Source organism: Fusarium sambucinum, chromosome I (genome assembly GCF_050947815.1).
Source record: "Fusarium sambucinum isolate potato_lamoka chromosome I, whole genome shotgun sequence".
Taxonomy (NCBI): Eukaryota; Fungi; Ascomycota; class Sordariomycetes; order Hypocreales; family Nectriaceae; genus Fusarium; species Fusarium sambucinum.
The window spans coordinates 3,694,219-3,711,159 of NC_139294.1; the positions used below are offsets into that span (position 1 = coordinate 3,694,219).

General features: G+C 47.2%; 5 protein-coding genes across 5 annotated transcripts; 3 read left to right on the top strand and 2 right to left on the bottom strand.

The window, feature by feature from the left end:
* Window positions 1-842: 842 nt before the first annotated feature.
* FSST1_003920 (Fms-interacting protein-domain-containing protein) lies at window positions 843-1,605 on the bottom strand (the record flags this gene model as incomplete). The annotated part of the gene is made up of 3 exons (XM_083230044.1): window positions 843-884; window positions 943-1,186; window positions 1,256-1,605. The coding sequence occupies 3 exons, from the start codon at window positions 1,603-1,605 to the stop codon at window positions 843-845; spliced, it is 636 nt and encodes a 211-aa protein (XP_083087350.1).
* Window positions 1,606-3,954: 2,349 nt separating this feature from the next.
* On the top strand, window positions 3,955-5,448 carry FSST1_003921 (hemolysin-III related-domain-containing protein; the record flags this gene model as incomplete). Its single annotated transcript, XM_083230046.1, has 1 exon — window positions 3,955-5,448. One exon carries the CDS (start codon window positions 3,955-3,957, stop codon window positions 5,446-5,448), a length of 1,494 nt encoding a protein of 497 aa, XP_083087351.1.
* Window positions 5,449-6,412: 964 nt separating this feature from the next.
* Window positions 6,413-7,980, bottom strand: FSST1_003922 (rab-GTPase-TBC domain-containing protein; the record flags this gene model as incomplete). The annotated part of the gene is made up of 3 exons (XM_083230047.1): window positions 6,413-6,536; window positions 6,588-7,390; window positions 7,438-7,980. The coding sequence occupies 3 exons, from the start codon at window positions 7,978-7,980 to the stop codon at window positions 6,413-6,415; spliced, it is 1,470 nt and encodes a 489-aa protein (XP_083087352.1).
* A 1,497-nt stretch (window positions 7,981-9,477) lies between these two features.
* On the top strand, window positions 9,478-11,965 carry FSST1_003923 (sulfate transporter family-domain-containing protein; the record flags this gene model as incomplete). The annotated part of the gene is made up of 2 exons (XM_083230048.1): window positions 9,478-10,444; window positions 10,497-11,965. 2 exons carry the CDS (start codon window positions 9,478-9,480, stop codon window positions 11,963-11,965), a joined length of 2,436 nt encoding a protein of 811 aa, XP_083087353.1.
* A 747-nt stretch (window positions 11,966-12,712) lies between these two features.
* On the top strand, window positions 12,713-14,385 carry FSST1_003924 (WLM domain-containing protein; the record flags this gene model as incomplete). Its single annotated transcript, XM_083230049.1, has 3 exons — window positions 12,713-12,845; window positions 12,901-14,205; window positions 14,351-14,385. The coding sequence occupies 3 exons, from the start codon at window positions 12,713-12,715 to the stop codon at window positions 14,383-14,385; spliced, it is 1,473 nt and encodes a 490-aa protein (XP_083087354.1).
* Between the last annotated feature and the right edge of the window lie 2,556 nt (window positions 14,386-16,941).

Genomic DNA, 16,941 nt, shown 5'->3' on the forward strand with positions numbered 1-16,941 from the left:
CTCCAAGTCAGGAGCTTCAAATTTGATTCTGGTTTGTGTAGCAACGTTGACAGCAGTAAAACCTGACTGGCTGGAGGTATTGTTCACGCGGCTTGCTCAGCTCTGAGGTGCTCGGATGCGTATTGCAACGCTTGCTTGGTGTTTATGCTAACTAGGGACTTGATCGTCAATAACAAGCCGTAACATTAACACGCGCCACCATAACTGGTCAGGAACTCGCTCTCAAATGTACCAAACCCACCCTAAGATTGTCGAAGCCAAATCAAGAGTTTTATGGTTATCTTGCGGCATTCGACGAGTGTATTAGTTGATGCCCATGATGTTGGCTATCATTGACCCACGGGGACAAGTGATTGGATCTCGCATTTTCGTAAAGACCCGCTCTAATACGACAAAGGTAGGGCGCCATCGTTTAGTTAAGCGTTAGGTATAATTGCGCCTGTACATAGTAGTATCATAGAATCAATAGTCATGAGACTCGGAAATATTGATGGGCAGAAGAAGGTCAACTGGTCTATTAGAAGCGCTGTGTGTGTGGTGAGTCAGGCACCAAATGAAAACGGATGCTCGGTTCAACCCGATTGTTGGTGCCTCTCCAACTAGTATATTGTATCCAAGGAGACCTTCCGGAACTCATTCATCTAGGAAAAATATCATCTTCTTACTTCAATCCCGTCTGTAAACATAAACGCCGTACTCCCGCTGTGTATCATCCTACCGCGACGTCAATTTGCGTCGACTCCTGAATTTCAATGCCCATTTTCAAGCTGAGTCGAGTTCTCGACTCAGCATAATATTGGAAAAGCAGTGGTTGAGTGTTTGTCAATTGTTAAAAGGGTCGATCAAGGTGCCTTTTCGAAAAGTTTCTGGATTGGTTTGGCAGCCTGGAAGCACGTTAGAACAATGCAACACAATTCGTGATAGAGCATCAAGAATACTGACATCAATAAACTTCTCGAGATCGTTGTCAAGGTTAGCCAAGTCATCCTTTCGCCGTTTGTTATCCGCAATGAGTTTCTGCTTTCGCTTGAGGAGCTCCTGCCGTTGTTGCTCAAGCGCTTCACGCTCGGCTCGTTCGTGGTCGATGCGCGCCACCATCAAGGTGTTCTCGTCATCATCTTGATGCTCGGGGTGCTGTGCTAGGAACTCTTCCACGGGAATCAGAGGCAATTGCTGGTATTTGTGGCTGTAATGTGTCAGTGGACTGTTCTGGTTGACCCGTGCCGTAGCAACAAGTTCGGGTGTCGTGGCTTACTCGTAGGAATCACAGGCAGTGATCTCTCCCTGAAGGTGCCGTTGCTCGTAGTAAAGGTTCTGAAGTTGGAGGTGCAAGCGATCGACTTCCTGACGCGACTCGGCAGTCTGAGCCTTTGTCTCGCGGGCTGTAAGGCAGGCATTTCGGTGCAATCCTTTCAAATGGGCCACAGTGGTGAAAAGGAGTCTTTGTTGCTTGAATATCTCATCTTGCGCCTTGTCCGATGCAGGCCCTTGGCTGTATGTTTGTTCGCCAAGGTTAATAAGGGCGCTGGCTTGATCGCGTGCCTGGTCGGCAATCTGCAGGACGGCGCAGAGCCTCGGGTCCGTTACAATCTTATCGATGGCCATATTTTTGTGCGCGTGCGGTACCGGTAAATCGACGGGCAGTATTTGGCGAACCGTTCTTTGTTGTAGATGCGATCGATGTGAAGTGGTTACGAGGTTAAGTTGGGATAGGCTGTTTGCTTGTTTGTGCAGGAAGGATAATTATTGGACGAGCACAAAGGTGGGGCCCGAATCATATATCACTACAGCCTCCAAAGAACATTGAGTGTACTCTGCAGTACAAGCAATTTGTCTGAACTTTGGAATGATAGCTTATGAAAACTCGGAATAGAACTGATTTCTCATCTGATGCAAAAGTGTACTTTACTAATTTCTTCAATCTCTTTCCTTGTATTAAGGAAGCTCTATTCTATCTAGATAGATACTAAGGTATGTGCTTATAGTTACCTAGGGAGAGTTATAAGTCTATCACGCTGTCGTTTTCCTCCACCAGTTCTGAGTAATTAATAGTTTCTGGTTCTTAAGAGAAAGACTCAACTAATGGCCCATAACAGTCTTGAATAGTGTGCACGGATATTTCGTCGGTATTTGTATGCTCATAGGCATTATTCAGATGCCTGGCAGTTATGCAACAGATAACTGCTTTCTGATAATATATTCCACCCGTCAACTCGTGCGTTCCACTTTGACTCTTCAAGGGCACATGCAGAGACATCCATTCTTACTTTCTCTGTATACCGCCTGAGATCAGCGCAAAGATCAGATATAGTCCCTGCGTCTGTTAGTCTGCCGGGTAAACAAGGCGGTCCTCAGGGTATCAGAAAGATTGACCGCTGAAAGCATAAGAGTCGAAATTAGTAGGTCACCTTATGCTCCTTAGACTATGGTTTTTAGACTACTTATTTTTATCCTAAGACTTAGGAAGCCAACTTTTCTGCTACCCACTAGGCGGTGACATCACGCCTGTCAGTCCACTCCTTCAAATTGGCAGGTGTCGAAGACTTTGGTAACTTCAGCCTTATAGTCATATATGACAGTAGATGTATGTGTAACAATGCTGTTGATGTTGACAACAACGACAGATGCATTGGCTCCAGTATAAACCCCATATTATCCAAAATGTAATAAGCATGAGCCCGCTTCGGCCCCTTTCTGCTCCGGGATCATCGGATAGATATTGCGGACAAGTCTAGAGGATATATCTAACTCAGCTTGGAGATGAGTGTGAAACCAGAAAGACGTCTATATCAAACGTCAGCTGATACTGCATCTCCCATGATCTATATTGCTATCATCCGCATCATCTTTAAGTCGAGTTCTTGTACCTTCTAGTTCAGGAACAGGAACCAACCAGAACAGACTTCTTGGCTGCAAGTGTCCGTGGGTGCATCGGCGGCGTTTTGAAGATTGATGCCTTATTGGCCCGAGTCGTCATCTTCAAAGTCGCCAAGCGGGCCGTGGCGAGCTGTAACTTGTTACCGAGCTATCTTGCGAAAGTCATGAAGTTGTATCTTTTGGTTCATGTTTTGTCAGGGAGGAGTTGAATTGATAGAATCTGGTATTATTCTTAATATCGAACTGAACTCACTTCTATCAGTCCACACACCAATCCGTAACTATACACTTTGATCAAGAAAAAGGAATGTATTCTGTTATAGAGTACATCGTGTCTTCGCCTTATTAAATCGCTGCCCAATGAACGATGCAGTCGTCTTGCAAGTGGCGTCCGTTGAAAGTAACCCAGTAAGGGACGCCAAGGCCGCCCCCGGCACCGTCATTTCAGGTGCTGGGATCAATCTAGTTCCTTTTTTCCCCTTCTTGATGGTCCAAGTCACTTCCTCAACATCTCAACCGTCATGCGCCTTGTTCGTTCCTCTCTCATTTGAACCATTCCTCTCTCCCTCCTTTGCTTCAATTCTACTTTACTCTACTATATCACTCCTTTTAATTTCCAACCCTCTTAACAATCATATCATTTCTCCATTATACCAAGGCTTGGCTTTCCGGCTTATTCGCAGATCCTTATCCAACAGAAAGAGAGAGAAAAACGACACAAGACTATTTCCGCCAACCAAACTCGGCTATCGCTATCCCCGCGTCGCAGTTAACCGCAGGGGTTCCTTCCATACTTCACCCAACTTGTCCCCTCGTCCCGAGACTTCTCGCTGATTTAATAACAACCAATTGTACTCCTCATTCATCGCTCGTGGTGCAAGCTGCGTGTGAATACTATCCAGCCAACTTGACCAACCGATCAACAGCATCACTTGATGCATTGAATCTGACTCGTCGCCACTAGTTGCAGCGTTACAACGCTTGCCAGCTTACTATTTGCTGTACTGTTCCTCACCTGGCTCAATTGTCGCGGCACATACACCACAGCATTTTCAATAAAGTTATTAAGCCGCCGCCATGCCCGACGTTACCACCGCCATCACTACGGCCTGTACGTACAAGGCTCGTGATAGTGATAATATAGCGACCACCTCTGGTTCCGATATTCGACCCGACGTCGAACCCCGAAAGCGACGACACTCTTTCTTCATACCTAGGAGACGATCCATTGTCGGCCATATCATGGATGGCGAAGAGGGTCTTCTTCTCAAAGTCGACCTGTTCCTTTCGGAGCTCGAGCGCCGCCTCGACTTTATCGAGAACTACGTTGACCTCAGCAAAGACTCGAGCATATCGCGCACCTTTTCCACCCTCCAGGCTGTTCGCTCAAGATGTTCGCATGCCTCCGAAGAAGTCCTTGGTGCCGGACGGCGCCGTCTACACATCATGGTCGACACTCTCGAGACAAGATACAAAGAGACCCTGGAAGCCGCCGAGTCATTGAACGAAAAGGCTCACATGGGCGTTGACTTGCTTGAGAATATGCTTTCCGACTTTGAGACCCGCGCCTATAAGCTGCGCGAGCAAGGTTTCGCAAACGCCGCCAATGCCGCCGAGGCCTTTATGGATGAGGGACGTCGGGTCGCAAACGAGAGTATTGAGCGCGCCATCCAAGCCGCTTACTCTCTTGAGGAACACATTCAACAGGCTATCGTCTTGGCTAAGGAGGGGCGTCTTATTTCTTATGATGACCTCCCCTCTCCTTGGCGAAACAATCCCCACATCCACAAGGGCTATCGCTTCACCGAGTCCAAACTCGACTGTATTCGTTCAGCCTTCACCCCTTCCAACGAAATGTTCAACATTTGGTCTCATGCGCTTGGCCTTGTGTTGGTCCTTGCAATTGCGCTCTACTTTTATCCTAATACTGCCAACTTTACACTCAGCAGCAAGTCCGATGTGTTCGTCGCTGGTGTCTTTTTCGTTATGGCTTGCCTGACACTTGTCTGCTCGACAATCTGGCACACCATGAACGCTGTCGCGGATGTGGATGCTATTTCAATTTTCGCCTGTGTTGACTATACCGGCATTTCTCTTTTGATCGCCGCTTCAATCATGACGACCGAATACACGGCCTTTTACTGCGATCCTCTTAGCCGTTATATCTACATGGGCTTGACGGCGTTCCTTGGAATTGGTGGCGTCATTCTCCCTTGGCATCCTCGGTTTAATGGTGCCGATATGGCATGGGTTCGTGTCGCCTTTTACGTTGGCCTTGCCTTGACTGGATTCCTACCTATGGTGCAGCTCGGATGGACTCATGGACTCGATTTTGTTTACGATTTCTACTCGCCCATTTCCAAGTCGATGCTCGTCTATCTCTCAGGTGCCTTTGTTTACGCTAGCAAGATCCCTGAAAGATGGTATCCTGGTTGCTTTGACTACATCGGTGGAAGCCACAACCTGTGGCATGCTGCCGTTCTTGGAGGTATCTTGTTCCACTACACGGCCATGCAAGCCTTCTTTGCCAACGCTTTCCACCGAGCTGAGGGTGGCTGCCCTTCCTACTAAAGGGCTGAAGCATGGAACGGCGTTTGTTAAAAGAATCACATCTCAGTTGAGTCTTTTCAAAACATCTGAAGGCATCGCACAGTTGATTGGTTCTGCCGTATTTGGCCAACTTTGGCTCGACGTATGAACCCCGTGCTCAAAGTCTCAAAACATGGTCACCAGAACTGATTGCAGCGCCGCCCACGTGGCAATACTTCGATCCAGTAATTGTTGTGTATTGCACACAAGCGATCTTGACATTTCTCTCTAAGAGGTGATGCAAACTGGGAGAGCCAGAACAGCACGTCCATCCGCCATATTGCACACGCATGTTGACGAGCATCCACGATTAACGATCATAACGTGAGTGATGGTAAACAAAAGTTGCGTTTCAACTTCCCTTTTGGGGGGGATAGAAGTCTTATGTTGTCAGACGAATAAGTATAAGCATGTAAGCCGGCGTTGTGTTTGATTAATAGAGTGTTGAAGCCTAAAACATGACAGGCGTACAATGGGCAGCAGACCAGAACCACGCTTTCGCTTCAATTCGATTCACATGTAAATAGATAATAGATAAACCAAGCAGTCGTATATTCATTCATTAATTCATCTGGAGCATCTTTGCTTTTACAACGGCCCTGTTACCCGTTATGAATCTTTTCATTATTCGTGTTCCTCCCAATCATAACGCATTTGATCATTAACGATAAACAAAAAGAAGAAAAGAAAAAAGCCTGTCGTCTGTGGCAAATGGACGGCGCAGTGGCGATATTCAATAAGATCCCCTTCTGTCGCAGAACCCTTAATGTTTTTAGAGCTGCTGTGCAAGGAAATCAGCTTGAGATAAAGTTCCGATTCGCGAGGTGGTATGCACGTCAGATGAGGTCGCAATTGACAAGACCCCTGCACATGCGCCTCGAATCTCTACCATCCTAGGACTCACAGCTTCATCTGTGGCCCAGAAGTACGATAAAGCTAGCCTGGATTAGAGAGCGTGAGACACGATCTCGGCATAAACATCATCTGGAATCTTCTTGATAATACCAATAGTGACAGATTTGACGAGATCCGCATTAAGTTGAGGAAACGATCTCAAGACTTTGTTCGGGCTGGCATATGTTAGTGATCGTTGGAATCCAAGAATCGCGCGTAGTTCTTACCTGGGAGATTGCAAAATCTGCGATCGCATAATCGTGAGCTGTGCCACGATGCAGACAATGTTGAGATGCGGCCCATAGGCGAACAAAAAATCCCATAATCGCAAAACTTCTGGAAGAGGTGGTGTACAGGCGCATAACGTCAGGACAGAGGGGAAAGCATAGATCTCGGCTGACAGCCCCTTTGCGGTGAGATACATGCTCAGCTTAGGGTCTACAATGGCAAGTACTTTATCTACCAGAGCGAGACCTCGATGGACGCCATCCATAGCACCACGGATATAGCCGGGACACTCGCGCGTTAACAATGAATGGAAAGCCACAAAAGCTTCTGCCTCACTGCGAGCTGCGTAGAGAAAAGGAGCTGCCAACACATTCATGCCCTGGACGTACGTACCGGGCTCCAATCTCGTAGCGCCAGCGCCAGATTCAGAACCTTCAGTCGTGAGCGTCAAGGCACGAGCTCGGTTACGGGCTGTAGGAGAGGATGTGCTTGCGTTTGAGTGAGAACGACCCGAGATGCTGCTACCACCTGGAAGTGAAGCGCGGCTACTGGTAGGACGGCTCTGGCGAGTTTCCTCTCGGGTGTCGTGGAGCTTCCATGCGATTGCGTTGAGGAGTCGAATAAGACTGGCCTCGCTAACACGGCGCCGGAAGAGAGGATCGGTTGTAAGGGTGCGAAATGTGTCGTTGCGGATCTTGGAGTAGGCTGGAGAAGCGCCTCGATGGATGAGGGCGAGATAATCGTCGGTTGATAGGATAGGGGCATCGAGGAGGACAAGCCAGACGTATATTCTCAAAGTCGACTACATCATGTTAGTTTGAAGTACCAATTGGGAGCGACTGGTCTTACCATGCCATCTTCAGCACTCTTGACACCTTCGTCAATAACCTTCCAGCGCGCACTCTCCAAAGCACCCAAGAAATCACCATCAGTTGGTCCCTCGCGTATAATCTGATGTAACGGCAAATGGCCATGCGAAAAGACGGGCTTCTTACTCCCAGCACGTTTGCTGGCTGTAACGACGTTCATCTGGTGGACGAGGGGTGGAGTAGCATCGCTGTTGGCACGACCTCGCTGGGGTGAGCGATGAACGTTTTGATTCGAAAGAGGAGGCGGCGCTGGCGAGGGCTTTGTAGGCGAGGTAGGGCCATTGGAATTGGAGTTGGTTGTGCGCTGGTCATCGCGCTGTCGCTGCTGAGAAATGAGGGAGGGCGTGGCCTGTTCGCGGGCGCGAGCGCCTAGAGTGTGTGCGGATTGAAGACGGCGAAGGGCGCGATGAGTGCGCGGCGATGGCGGGGGTTGGAGTTGTGTTGTCGTTACAGGGGCAGGAAGCGAGGGCGTTGACGCTTTGAAGCTGGCATTGAGGTTGGAGTTTGATGATGGCTCCGACATGGCTGTGGTGGTTTTTGAGGTTATCGCTGAACTGGCAAAAGAAGCACAAGGAGACGGAGGGAGGGAGGGAAGTATCTGTATTATACAAAAGATTCAAAGAGACTAATTGGCGAGGTTGTAGAATATAGCCTTAGTATTACTAGGGCTGATGCCGTTGAAAAAGCGATCAAGATGTAATTTGGTTTTCCATTAGTGGGGAGGCTGGAGGTTGATTAAAAGGCTTGGAAAGGGAGGAAGGTAGAGAGAAGGGATGTCGCTGGCTGGATAATTTGATGAATCGTGTTTGTTTCGCGTTTTCAATTAAACTTGTGTCAATCGTTTTAATCAGTAATAGTGATGATATCAATTATAATGGCTCAAGTTACAACGGTTTCCGATATACTATCTCTTGGTGTTTCGTCATATGTCTCCATTTCCATGCTTTTTAACGTTGCTGCTATTCTTCTTTATCCATGGAGGAATGGAATGCACGTAATTTGAGAGGTTGGCTGTGTGCTATTTTGAGATCGGGGTTGGCTGGGCCGATCCGCCGACTTTACGTGCGTTTTAGCGAGATCTTTTCTTTATGTCCGTAAGAACAAGAATAATAAATAATAAGACATACTACTACCTATCATAGAGAAGCAAGGTAGTTGTATCTCTAGAATCAGATAATTCATCATAGGCACATACAACCTAGGCCTTTGGTTGATACAGATCATGAGCTTACCTAAGTAGAGTAATGTGAATACGTTAATACTCAAGGAACTGTCAGCATCTCTCAATTTGTCAAGACCATGGGACCAAGATAATCTCATTGATTCTTTATATAAAATACCCTTCAAATGGTCACCCATCGCTTATCTGCTTCCATCTCGATCCTCGTGGCTCTTTAGTGTATCAAGGATTGTTTAATGTTAGACCATGTGGTTTACTAAGGCCGTTACACTACTACCGTGATAGGTAAAGTGGCGATTGCGACATCGGTCATGCTAAACACAACGCACCCATTTTTATATCATTCTGGGCACTCAAAAGCTGGTCAAGGCTGCGCAACTTTTGTTCCATGGGATGAAAAAGATGGAGAATCCCATCAAGAGAAGCTTACGGCGTTCCGGCCTGACCGTCTGTAGCCTATCATTTATACATGATCCCCGATTGCCGACAGTCCTGATTACTTGTTAATAATTCCCCAGATTTCTCTACTAGACATCATGAATAAATAATATCTACTTCTCAGCTTCTTACAATTGCATCCTCCATCATCTAATGTCGTCTTCAACCCCACGGTATTCGTCATCCATCCGACCTAAAATCCCAGACCATATAATTAGACACCACTTCTGCACTATTAGCCAGCCCAGCTTACAGCTACAACACCAAATAAGCTGAACACCAACTTCTATGTTGAAACACGCGGGTAATACATGACCTGACGATTTCAACCCAGTAGAATCCGTTCGAGGTTCCCGGTTACTGGCGCATTCACCAACGGAAACAGACACGTCAAGACCTATAATGACAGGCCAAAATAGTCTGGGTCATGGCCTAGCCAAGCTCCTAGGCATCAAACTCGAGGGTCAAAAGCGAGACCAACGCGCCCAAATGAGTGATCATTCAGTTCTCTCATCACAGAATGGCGGTTTCTTTTATGAGTCCGAGCCCACGTCGGCGGAATGGGTTAAAGAACAAATCCCATCAAGAGAGGATCTCATCACATACGGAGCTTCACTATTCCCCTTCTCGAATTGGATAAGTCACTACAATCTGCAATGGTTTGCAGGTGACCTGGTTGCTGGTATTACTATCGGTGCAGTCGTGGTTCCACAAGGAATGGCTTATGCCATGCTCGCCAACCTGGAACCTCAGTTTGGTCTCTACTCGTCCTTCATAGGGGCTTTGATCTACTGGATATTCGGAACATCCAAGGACATCTCGATTGGTCCCGTTGCCGTCCTTTCCACCGTCGTGGGCAACGTTGTTCATGACATTCAGAACTCTGGGCAAGAAATACCAGCTCATGTAATTGCTTCGGCCTTGTCTATTTCTGCTGGATTTGTAGTTCTTTTTATTGGGCTTCTTAGGTGCGGATGGATCGTGGATCTCATCTCCATTACCTCGCTCTCGGCCTTCATGACTGGCTCTGCTATCACAATTTGCGTTGGCCAACTACCGGCGCTACTTGGTCTGTCAGGCTTCTCGACTCGGGACTCACCATACAAAGTCTTCAGAAATACTATCCAGCATCTGGGAGAGGCAAACTATGATGCCATCGTCGGGTTGTCTGCTCTGACCATTCTGTACCTCTTTCGCCAGGGTTTCACCGTCGCTGCGGAGCGATATCCCAAGCACAAGAGATTTCTGTTCTTCACCAACACAATGAGAACAGTGTTCGTTATAATAATGTACACAACTATCAGCTGGGCTCTAAATAAGCACAGGCGAGATGATCCCCTCTTCAAAATTCTAGGAGCTGTACCAAAAGGTAAACCATTACGATATACTACTAGTTTGACAACGAACTGACAATACCAAAGGCTTTCAGAACATCGGAGTGCCCAAAATAACATCAGATCTTATCTCAGGTTTCAGTCCTTACTTACCAGCAACCGTCATTGTCTTACTCGTCGAGCACATCGCCATTTCCAAGTCATTCGGACGAGTCAACAACTACACAATTGACCCTTCGCAGGAAATGGTTGCTATTGGAATGGCCAATCTCATCGGGCCTTTTCTTGGAGCATTCCCATCTACGGGATCTTTCAGTCGCACGGCTATTCAGTCGAAAGCTGGCGTGCGAACGCCAGCTGCTGGTATAATTACTGGACTTGTCGTCCTCCTTGCAACATACTTATTAACGGTCGTCTTCTTTTACATACCGAGTGCTGCTCTTGCAGCTGTTATAATCCACGCTGTTGGAGACCTTATCACGCCCCCAAACACGATTTATCAATTCTGGAGAGTCTCGCCGATTGAAGTCTTCGTCTTCTTCACCGGAGTAGTCGTCAGCATCTTTGCGCACATCGAGGCTGGACTGTATGCCACAGTTCTGTTCTCAGGTGTTGTATTCCTGTATCGAATTCTTAAGGCCCACGGTCGGTTCATGGGCAAAGTAAAAGTTCACTCGGTTATTGGGGATCATGTTATTGGGGACCATCATCGCAAAGTCGTCGGAAAATTTGGGACGACAGAGAATTTGGACATATCAGCACGAAACGTGTTTCTTCCACTCGACCATGACGATGGCTCGAACCCTGAAGTCGAAGTCGGCCACCCGTATCCTGGAATATTTATCTACAGATTCTCTGAAGGCTTCAATTACCCAAATGCCAATTCTTCACTGGACTATCTTGCCGATTTCATCCAGTCCAATACTCAGCGCAGCAGTCCCGAAGCGTTTGAACGACCAGGAGATAGGCCATGGAACAATCCAGGACCTAGAAAATCGGCAAAACGGCCTGTGCATGTTGACGCGGACTCGGCCCTTCCCATGTTGAAAGCAGTGGTCATGGATTTCAGTTCTGTAAATAACGTCGATATCACCTCGATACAACGACTGATTGATATACGGAACCAACTTGATTCATACGCCTCTCCAGATGGAGTCGACTGGCATTTTGCCTGCATAAACAACCGCTGGACCAAGCGGGCTCTTATAGCAGCAGGGTTTGGAGTGCCTTGCAGGCCTGGTGAAGATGGATTACAACGCAGATGGAAGTCTATCTTTAGCGTGGCAGAGATTGGGGACAGAGACTCAGCGCTAGCTGAAGAGACGAACTCTCACAGCATTGCACCCCGAGATTCCGATATCACAGAAGAAGAACCTCTGGTAGGGGGGATGCCTTCTGTACGATCCTATGGGTCCATGTCACCCGGCGAGTTGGAGAAGCAGAGACGGAGAGGTGCTGTCGTTCACGGTCAGAACAAGCCTCTATTCCATGTGGACTTGACGAGTGCTTTACAGAGCGCTATCGCCAATGTTGAAGAGAGACCAGTCCAGGAATAATGATACACATGAGGGAATGGATAATGATGATATTGAAATTATACACATTGACTATTAGCGTTTAGATATCAGGTCTCTTATGATACCCAGTAAGCGACCATTCCAGCCATTCGTTGCAACATTTAGATTTCGCATATCAATAGATTAGATGTTCCTCTCCTCATAGTCATATGACAGTACAGTCAAGCAACCATAAGCTGTCACGCATGACCTTTTCCCGCCAGCCATGACTAAAGGGCATATAGCAATAGCAAAAATAAAACATACAACACTGGGGATTCGCTGGTCGTCACCGACCCAACTACTAATCCAGCGCTTCGCAGCTTGACGATGGGGGAGCGGACGGGACCCCGTATTCTCTACGAGCTTTGGTCGTATGTGGCAGAGTGTAGAGGAAACAATGATTATAGTCTTCAGTGTACAAAGTGAAGGCAGATATATTCTTGGTACTTTATATGCAACATGTCGAGATGGCAAGCTGTAGTAGCCATACTCTTAGTTGTCTGGTATGCTGTAGTCTATGTATTAGATATCTCTTGAGATTAGATTGAATCGGTCACATGACTTCGCGTTTCCAACTTTCCACTTTACACGTTCACCAGGCATCACCTCTGTTCAACTCCACTTAGAGATGCACTCCTTGTCACACTGCGTCATTCATTCAGACGTCTTTATTCACGACATTCTCATTGACATGCTAGAAAATAAGATCCCTTCAAAATCCTACAGCACCCTAAACGAGACAAAATGGTTGCTGGATATCAAAGGCTAAATGAAAGAAAAACACAGCCAAATCCCAATATTGTCTTTATCAAGCCTTTAGAAGGTCCTGACGAGAAAGTCGCACAAGACTTTCTCGAAAGAATAGCTGCACAATGCCGTAGGTTTCTCTCCCATGCCGCAATGTATTTGTTGCTAACTTTTACCTTCCAAAGGTCCCATCATGAGAGAACACCATCTCTACGTCACTTCTCTAGAAGAATATGAACCAAACCGTGAATTTGTCGGTCGTAACTTCAATGCAGGAGAGGTGGTTCAACTGGTTCTAAAATCACCCAGTACCGGTCGCTGGCTTCCATTCAACTACGTCCAGATGGTCATGATGCATGAGCTAGCACACTGTAAGCAGATGAATCACTCGCGGGCTTTTTGGGCGGTCCGTAACTCATACGCATCGCAAATGCACGAGCTTTGGTCCAAAAAGTACACGGGAGATGGAATCTGGGGTAGAGGTGCTAGTCTTGCTACTGGCGAGTGGGAGAAAAATACGGTACTTGCTGACGAGATTCTCCCTGAACATCTCTGCGGAGGTACATACAGATCAAGACGAAAGAGAAAGGTTAAGCCGCAGCTGTCCTACCAAGAGCGAAAGGAGAGGAGGATTCTGAAGAAATTTGGCGCCAACGGAGTTGCTCTTGGTGCAGATGAAGTGGAAAAGGTCAAGCTGGAAAGCGGCAGGAAGATTCAAGCAAAGCCCCGAGTTGCTGGAAGCATGAGAGGGCGCGAACTGAGAGCAGCTGCAGCGCTCGCCCGCTTCGAGAAACAAAAAGACGAACCAGATCCTGTTAAAGACGACGACGAGACGGACTCTGACAGTGGTAGCGAGTTTGAGGATGAGCCCGGAGAAGATTCCAAGGACGCCGTTGATGTTGACGGCAAGAAAATACTCGACGGACAAGGCCGGGGGATGGTCAGAGTCTGTGGAGACGAGGATGCCGATGATCTCGGTGCTATGGATGAGACGCAGGAGCTTCAAAGGATGATCAGAGCTATCAAAAGAGAGTCTCATGTACCAGAGGTACCAGACATACCTAAAAGTACAAGACCCCAAAGCCAAAAGAGACAATCTCAACCGCCAGCAACATCAACCACAAAGATCAAATCAGAGTCATCAAAACAGGCTGGACAACCCAAGATAACAATTTCGCTGAGCCATGCCAACGCAAAGGGCACTCTAAAGGCTGCAGAAGAACCCAGGACCCAATCTTCAACGACGACGACAGTAACAACAGCAGCAGCTGAACCAGAGAATTCAACAAATAATCCGTCAGCATCTAGTGGAACATGCTCAATGTGTTCCTACGCCAACCCTGGCTTAGCTCTTACATGCGCAATGTGTGCCAATATGTTGGATTCCTCAGCGTCAGGCTCATGGCAATGTTCGAGTGATGCATGTCAGACTACGCAGTATCACAATGCTGGCGATTGTGGAGTGTGTGGGCTGTGTGGAAAAAGAAGGGGTCATTAGGGTACCGGAAAAGTTGGCCGCTGGAAGAATAAGAGACGAAATTAGCAGGTCACTTTATGCTCCTTAGGCTATAGTCCTTAGACTATTTATTTTTATACCCCAAGACTTAGGAGGCCAACATTTCTGCTATCCACTAGGGGGTCATGACACGCAATCCAGCGACGCTGGATGAAGTAAACGTGCTTGTATGGTTAGAGTAAGGCGATTTATGGCAAAAGAATGGATTGGCTTGAGTATTTCATTGACGATAATCACAGCAGCCGCAATTGTAACGGCATATTACTGAGATGAAGCAGACAACTCACATAGTGAATTCTACGCTTGAGAGGTCTGGTTCCATGGACATGAAAAAGCACTTATTGATGTTACAGAATGGGGAACGATTGACTAGTTATAAAGTCTGAGCAACGATCCACAGACAGGGCAAGAGTTTATGGCATTATGTGTAAGCATGCATCTGTTGGAAAGATCTGCCTCATTGCTTGTCTTAGAGTCTTGATGACCACGCAAGATTCGCTTTTATGAGCGATCAAGAGGACTTCTTTTATATACAAGATTAAGCCTCCCATGTCACATTATCTCCAGTCAAGTCCAATCACTCATCCCTCCGGCATCCTTTCTTAGCACATGTCGGTCATGCTGCTATACGGAGCTCGTTCGGAAGTGACCTACGACTTGTGAGTGCTATCACTATAGCAGCTTCTCTTGATGATCCTACCAGCTTAGCCGGCGGCGTGCTTCTTCAAAAATACATCTTGACAGCGCAGCCAAGCATGGCGAAATCCTACGCGTAGGGACTGTTGGCGCGATCTTAACGCCCGATCATGTAGGGTTGATCTAGGGCTACATTACAGGAGAATTGAACAAGGAGATCTGCTTGAGTTAGCTACAGTGGCTACTTACTTGTGGTTTTGTGTTGAAATAGTTGTTTTGTTGATAGCCGTCACATGATGAGGGTACGAGTAATAAAGACCCATGCTGAAACCGAGACGAGTTCCTTTGAATGAAGGCCAGGCGGTCAAATATAAGATAGGCGCAAACAATTGGTGTTGAGAGTGTGTAATTTGGAGGTGAATATGTAAAGGATAGCGGGCCGAGTGCCCGGTCCAAGTCTTCTTGATAATTAATGCAGGTAGGTGGGAGGCGAAGGTGGTTCAAGACAAGGTCAACGCGAGAACGGGGCAGATAACCCACGCGACGTGGGGAAGTATATGCAGGCCATCTTGGAAAGCGGTGAGTATCACAAATGAAGAACAGTCAAGATAAACAGGTCACAAATGAATGAGAAGATAGTAGATGAAAGATGGTCGAGCTGCACCGTAAGAAAGAAGAAAAGATATAGATATGAAAACTGAGGAGAACAGAAGAGAAAAGAGGAGAGGGAGAGGGAGAGGGAATAGAAAAGGAATGGAGGGAGACAAGGAATGGGCGACAAGAAGAGGGTAGATTCCAACAACATAACCTTACTTTAGCTGCTGTTATGTAGTGTTTCCTTGCAACAACGGTTATTGGGTGGCTCGAATCAGATCGACACTTCGCCGCGGTCCAGACCGTCCAGGAAATGAACGGGCTTGGTGTTGACGATGCTGTCCCCCACCACCAGGAACATACAGTATCATTTGGACTAGTCTGTCACCGTGCAGGTTGCAAGCTGCAGCATTGTGGGCGGCTTCCACCCATCTTTTCTGTGTCTTCTGGTATTTATACCTTGGCAATCAAACTTGATAGGCAGCCCGTGTGCACTACCAAGCTCGCGAATCTCTTGGTGGTGTGGTAAACCATGACTTTTAAAAAGCCATTATTTCTACCAAAATTGATTATGACGGATTGTGGGAGATGCCCGTATTTGTGCGGGCGAGACTGGCATCTCGACAGACCACCACAGAACCAGATGATTCAAGATTATGCCACTAGGAACCACCGGCTTCAGTCAATAGTTACTGATCAACAACAAAACCATGGCGGAGGGGAGTGAATGAGTAACATCAAACACATTAAAAACTGAAGAGGGTGTCGAGGGCTTCAGAAATCCTACCCAAAACAACCCAATACAGGTTGTCGAGGTCAAGCCAAGTGCACCAATGCATCGCAGCGGTCGAGGATGCCGTGAGCCGGTCGCGGGAGCATGTGGGCAAACGCGGGGTAAAAAGCTGAGTCTATGATTGGCTCAAGAAGAGACAATCCCAGGAGAAACAGACCAAGGCCTCTGTAGCCTTTCCTTGGCTTGTCTACTAGGTAGCAGAAAAAACGGCCTCCCAAGTCTTAAGGTATAAAAATAAGTAGTCTAGAACTATAGTCTAAGGGGCATAAAGTGACCTACTAATTTCGTCTTTTATGCTTCCAGCGGTCAATTTTTCTGATACCCTGAGGCTTGTTCAGTTTAGGACAAGGATCTTTACCCGTGCGTATTCTGAGTTCAGTCTTCCCGAACAACGTGGTATTTGTGGAATTTTACAGGCTAATGAGTGATAACATGAGAAAGGTTTGTCATTGTTGTGAAACTGGAAGCGATCAGCTGGGGTCAAAGCAGAATGCAACAAGGTAAACCACCAGACTGCTGGTCTATGGCAAGAGAGAAGTATTCATGGTGGGACATCCCTTAAACAGTGGCTGTTGCAAATTCCCGATGCCAAAGGCCAACCTAGATGGGAAGGTTGCAGCAAACAGTGCAGTTGATGCTGGGAGATGGACGCCATGGTAATGACGACTCCGCCATACATCGTGCCAT